Genomic DNA, 5,544 nt, shown 5'->3' with positions numbered 1-5,544 from the left:
GCTGCAATTTGCTGCAACATGCTGCAAAATGCTGCAAAATGCTGCAATTTGCTGCAACATGATGCAAAATGCTGCAAAATGCTGCAAAATGCAGCAATTTGCGGCAACATACTGTTCGAGCTTATTGCTCGTACTATGTAGCAGCTTTCGTCAAACGTTCCTCCTGTCTTGACAGTAGGTGCGCATATCTGACAGAGCAACTCGCCCATGAAGTACGTTATTAGCTATAAATGCTATCTAAGGGGAAATTCCTCGCGCATATAGCTTAAGTATAGTCTTAACAATCACCTGCTCCTTTTTATTACCTAGCCTCTGTAATTTAGCTGTAGAATTAGCTTATAAAAGTTGTCTAGCGCTATAGTTATTTATTATCTTTTATAGGACCTTACACATAGCTACAGCACATTTTTTTAAGAGTTTTATGTCTTATTTAAAAGCTTAGAGCGCAAGCTGTATCTAACATTCTTTTAGCGCGTCTAAGTAGTGTTGTGGGGAATGCATTAGTGTAGGAAGAGTAGTTTAGTAGGGTCTTGGCAAAAGTAAGCCACTCAGGTGTGTGAGCAACTCGCCCATGAAGTACGTTATACTCTTAATAAGCTGTGACTGTAAGAGGGCCTTCTTTAGAAGTAGAAGGACAGTTATAATTAATAGAAACTGCTTAGCAGGTTATATAATTAAGGCTCTAGAGCTCTAAAAGAACTAGTTATATTATAGGGCTATAAAAAGTAAATTAACTACTCTAGAGGACTTTATTTAGGCTAAAAAGCTTCTCTTAAAATAATTTTAACCTAGACTAACAAAACTTCTTATAAAAAGTATAAAAGTATAAGAATTTTAAGAAGTTACTGTTATATTATGTACTTGCTAATTAATTTACTGCTTATGTACAAAAGTACTACTAAATTAAGAAGTTACTAGCAGAAAAAAGCTTAAACGTAACGTACTACGTACTGTTGGCCACGCTGGGTGTGCCTACAAAGGGAACGATCCACTTGCCTCTATTTGCCACGTAGCTTGGACGCTCCTTACTAAGTATTAAGTTATTATAGGTACTAACTGCAAGGCGAACTCTTTTCTATATGCTTTCTCTAGCCAACAGTACCTGTCCCTCATCGTGTTATCACCTCACTCTCAAAGTTACCCCGGCTACTCGTTCCCAAGTCCTAAAAAGATCGAACTTGTCTCGCATCACACGCGCGAATTAAGGGATTCTCTTACTATTTAAGTTTTGTAGCGTACCTCCTATAACAGCGGCGAAACTGGAAATCGAAACAGGGGTAGAAGGTCTAAAGAGAAGCTTTGCATAGTGGGAAGCTAAAGTCCTTAGATGCGAAGACTACAGAAGCAGCTTAAAGTAAGTGATAATGGAAGGCCTCATGCCAGTCTTTCATTGAGCAAACTAATGCATCCCGAGCCAGAAAATAACCGTGAGGACAGCCGACCATTGAGACAGCTTAGCTCTGCCATAAACTGTGTGGTAACTCTGGACTTCCCTCTTGCTGCTGCACCTAGCGAATTACAGCTTCAACAGACGAATTGAACAAGTTTGTAGGAGGATGAGCCGTTTACCAAATGAACCGGCCCTCACTCCAGCTGATGAACATCCTTCTCGTAACGCGTCTACCGAACAACGACCTTTCCGCTGCGAAACCTGCTTAAAATACTTTTCAACTCCTTTTAATCTCAAGCGGCATGAGAAGAATGTACATCAAACTCTCAGGTCCTATCTTTGTCCACTTGTGGGATGCCGCATCCTGTTCTCGCATTGGGACAACCTTGTGGACCATTTAGCTGATAATCACGAGGATATATATTTCCAATTCCAGAATCTGGTAAGCACACCAGTCCCCCCACAATCCCGCTAATACTGAGTCTTAACAGGCCAAAATATGACACCGACACTTCACCCGTAGTAATAAGACAATAGAGCATGTAGGCCAGTTATATTACTGCGTTCTAATGAATAGCAACATCATTCCATAATTTCTGAACTAAAAAAAACTCACGGATTTATTCATTATCTTGCTAGTCTTCACCTGCTATAATGTTTCCATACATTCTCTAATGGTTTAAGGTCATTTTTGTTTTAGTTGGCCAGTACTCCGTGTGGCGGAAATGGTTAAAATGGATTTGCTTTGATTCTGCGTGGTCATCAGCTGGGTTTACAGGAGGTTCTTGGTAGTGAGCTGCGCCCCAGAGTATATGCGAAGGATCTATTTTAGTAGAGGCATATATGATTGACTACTGAATTGTTTTAAGAAGGCTACTTACAAGATTTAATCGACCGGCTAAAACCACTTAGGGAGGAAAAATGTCAGCGCAAGGAATCACAGAGAAGAGATCCCACAGAGGCCTTTCAGTCTAACCTGAAACCATTAATTCTAAATGGATTGCCACCCCTTTCGTCACAATTAAGCCATTTCTTCCACAACAACCATAACTGAAATCGACACTGCAACGAGCAAACATCAAGATCATCCACATCTCCACTGCCTTCTCTTCAACCTCGTCTGGAGTGCTCTCCTTTCGGAAATGGCCTCATATGACCATCACACCACAACAGCTGACCAGGCTTAGATTCTACCACCACCCTTGGACGAAAGACACGACAACGTCCACTCTTTCGCCTGCGGGTCGGAGGGTCACAATAGGACCGAGATAGACAGACTATGAAAGAGTTGCTGGAGCAACATGAGGAAGACCTCCTATCGGCAGGCATGCTTTGAGACATGCAGCTCTACTTGGGGGATTTTGCTCTCCAGGTCACGTCCGTCACAGATATGTTATTGCTAGCGGCTAACTCCCCATCACATTCGAACAGCCCTGTTGACGCACAGCCGATGCAAGAGCTCAACTTAGAATCTGAGTTACAAGAACCGACAATGCCACCACAAGCCCAACCTCTACTGACTACGTCAGCAAGAGCCACAAGACCAACATATGCTTCAGTCTTACAGACTCCTTTCAAGACCGCTAAGAACAGGGAGTAGGGCCAAAGAAACTTCTAAAATCAGCCATTGTATTTCCTTTATATTCACTGCCAACCGGCCAACCATCCTCACCTATAGTTAAGTCTATCGGGGAACTCCGTTGATTCTGCTCAGGGATACCGCCGTTGCCATGCAAGTATACGGCCGGTGTAGCCGGCGTGACAGTTGCGGTGGGTGTGGTGATGAAGGAGTCCTGGTGAACACTCTTAACATGTCTGTCACGAAGGTCTTTCCGGAGAAAGGATTTTTGGCAGTAATGACAGTCGTGAGGGCGGTATTCGCTATGCCGGCTCATTTTGTGTCTGGTAAGTGCGGCCTTTGTCACCCATTCCCCACACACATCGCACGGAACCCGTCTGTTCCTTGCGGGCCTTCTCCAGGCAACAGCTTGAGCTTGAACAAAGTATTAGTCATATGAGGTCCACTAGCGCAAACTACATACCTCCTTCATTTGATCCTTCGTATGGGGGTGAATCGGGTGCATTCAGCGCTGGGAGGCATCCAGGAAACAGGCCAAACCCAGGACGCTTTTGTGCAAACGTTCCGCCTTCATTTGATCCTTGGTTTGGGGGTAGATTAGGCACACTAAGCGCTTGCTGGTCGAGAAGTTGATGAAATTCAGAGCCCATTTGCGGCTGCTGACTGGGTGTATATCCGGAGCTCCAAATGAGCTCCATTTCAACTAACTGCAACATAGCTAAGGCATAAGGAGTGAGGTTGTGAGGCTGTGAGGTATGAGGTTGTGAGGTGTGAGGTGTGAGGTTGTGAGGTGTGAGGTGTGAGGTTGTGAGGTGTGAGGTGTGAGGTGTGAGGTTGTGAGGTGTGAGGCTGTGAGAGTTTAGGTATACGTGTAAGGCCTGAGGCGTGGGGGTGGGATGCGAAGTGCTTGTTTGGGCCGGTATCGGGAGAAACGTGGTCATGTGACGTAGTGTACTAGTTCTCTTTAAGCTTAGATTCTAGCAGAATAAAACTCATCGCTAATCGGAAGTGGGCTATTTTGATCAATTGACACGTTCCCAGCCAACTTGATATGGGAATTTCTGGATAAAGTAGCATTAGCGAAGCCGAATAGCTAGTACAAAGTCTTGCCGGGGCTCCTAACAAACATGGAGACCATCGATACTTTTATAACCGCCTCGTAGGAACAGCCGCAAAAGGAGAGGGTGGACGTCCTCCCAGACAGAGAAGAAACCGTGAAAAGATGCTTAGACGCGCAAGGGAGAGAAGTCCAGATATTCGTAAATGCGTCGATGAAAAACGGCAAAGTAGGCTACAGCGTTGTGGCGTGGATGGAACAACTGTAAAGACACATGTACAAGGGTCGGATGAATCACATCTCGCACCCTCACCACCCGTTACAATTCCAAGAGCTCGACAGCTAACATGGTCTGTATTAACAGAGGTTTCTCGGGGAGCCGAGGATTGGGCACCTGAGCGGCGAAGTTATCGTGAGATCTGACGAATCATATATGTGACTGGGGTCAAACTCTCACACTACGTCACCACCTCACACCTCATAACTTCACAACCTTACTACCTCACACCTCACACCTCACAACCTCACACCTTACAACCTCACACCTCACACCTCACAACCCCACACCTTATACCTTACACATCACAACTTCATACCTCACACCCCAAAACCTCACACCTCACACCTTATTAAGCTGCTCGGCAGATATCGCAGTATATAAACGAGGCTGTATTCCCTCCCTAACGAACTAATATTCTGTGCTTTATATCTTAGCACTTGAGCCCTGAAAGACACGTAGACAATTAACTTATTAAATTACCCTTTACACACTTGGCTTGCCTGAAACAGCCTACTCTTTACATCCCTAAGCCCTCATTTAGTATGTCGCACAACACCCTCGGTAACGGCGAGTGGCTGCTTGTGGGTAGCAGCCTGTTTAGCCAGGACGGCTCGGTCGAGTTCAAGATGCAGGGCGATGGCAAGATCGCCGTATACTGGGGCGGCCAGTGCCGGTTCCAGAACACGCCCGCGCAGCGCTCTGACATTAAGGGTATCAAGATGCAGGAGGACGGTAACTTATGCATGTAGTAAGTTTGTTTTTCTTCTTCGTCCTCTTCTTTCTCGGCCTTGTAGTAGTATGTTGTGTTTTATTTAGAGAGCCTTGTTGTGGCTGATAAGAAGGTTATGTGCAGTGATAACAATGGCAACCCTGTCTGGCATACCAACACGGTCGGCTCTACCAGCAACAGCACCGTCATCTGTGCCGTGCAGAATGATGGTAACGTTGTTCTTTACAAGGGCACACCAATCTGGACCAGCAAGACCCAGAAGTAGACTTCTACTAGGAGATAGACGCTGGAATTTTAATTATTAAAGTTAGAGATTTGTAAAGCTGGGTATAAGAGGATAGAGATAAAGAGAGTTAAAGTCTAGTGTAGGCAGATACCTAGTCATTCGTTTGTTAGTAGGTGAATAGAGACACTTGCCTTAATACTGCCTTTTACTAATCCCTTGATGGATGTAAGATAAGTAGATAGTCTGCTTAGGCAGATAACTAGTCTACTTAAAAGATTAGAT

At 44.8% G+C, this 5,544-nt stretch overlaps 3 protein-coding genes across 3 annotated transcripts; 2 read left to right on the top strand and 1 right to left on the bottom strand.

Annotated features, from left to right (window-relative positions):
- Window positions 1-1,079: 1,079 nt before the first annotated feature.
- On the top strand, window positions 1,080-1,893 carry BDR25DRAFT_362248 (uncharacterized protein; the record flags this gene model as incomplete). Its single annotated transcript, XM_033696545.1, has 5 exons — window positions 1,080-1,152; window positions 1,207-1,277; window positions 1,328-1,472; window positions 1,513-1,844; window positions 1,882-1,893. 5 exons carry the CDS (start codon window positions 1,080-1,082, stop codon window positions 1,891-1,893), a joined length of 633 nt encoding a protein of 210 aa, XP_033540784.1.
- An 871-nt stretch (window positions 1,894-2,764) lies between these two features.
- BDR25DRAFT_396936 (uncharacterized protein) lies at window positions 2,765-4,620 on the bottom strand (the record flags this gene model as incomplete). Its single annotated transcript, XM_033698470.1, has 9 exons — window positions 2,765-3,001; window positions 3,063-3,383; window positions 3,433-3,875; window positions 3,962-4,062; window positions 4,105-4,260; window positions 4,299-4,420; window positions 4,451-4,484; window positions 4,547-4,571; window positions 4,616-4,620. The coding sequence occupies 9 exons, from the start codon at window positions 4,618-4,620 to the stop codon at window positions 2,952-2,954; spliced, it is 1,257 nt and encodes a 418-aa protein (XP_033540783.1). The 3' UTR covers window positions 2,765-2,951.
- BDR25DRAFT_272374 (alpha-D-mannose-specific plant lectin) lies at window positions 4,529-5,381 on the top strand. The gene is made up of 2 exons (XM_033687309.1): window positions 4,529-5,054; window positions 5,160-5,381. The coding sequence occupies exons 1-2, from the start codon at window positions 4,849-4,851 to the stop codon at window positions 5,299-5,301; spliced, it is 348 nt and encodes a 115-aa protein (XP_033540782.1). The 5' UTR covers window positions 4,529-4,848; the 3' UTR covers window positions 5,302-5,381.
- Window positions 5,382-5,544: the final 163 nt, after the last annotated feature.

The sequence above is a fragment of the Lindgomyces ingoldianus genome (assembly GCF_010093535.1).
Source record: "Lindgomyces ingoldianus strain ATCC 200398 unplaced genomic scaffold BDR25scaffold_52, whole genome shotgun sequence".
Taxonomy (NCBI): Eukaryota; Fungi; Ascomycota; class Dothideomycetes; order Pleosporales; family Lindgomycetaceae; genus Lindgomyces; species Lindgomyces ingoldianus.
This window is presented reverse-complemented; position numbering and strand designations above follow the sequence as displayed.

What these genes read in the sequence shown, in the direction of transcription:
- BDR25DRAFT_272374 (XM_033687309.1), top strand. Translation starts at nt 4,849, where the DNA reads ATGTCGCACAACACCCTCGGTAACGGCGAGTGGCTGCTTGTGGGTAGC. An exon ending in GACGGTAACTTATGCATGTA is followed by an intron (nt 5,055 to 5,159) that starts GTAAGTTTGTTT and finishes GGTTATGTGCAG; the next exon opens with TGATAACAATGGCAACCCTG.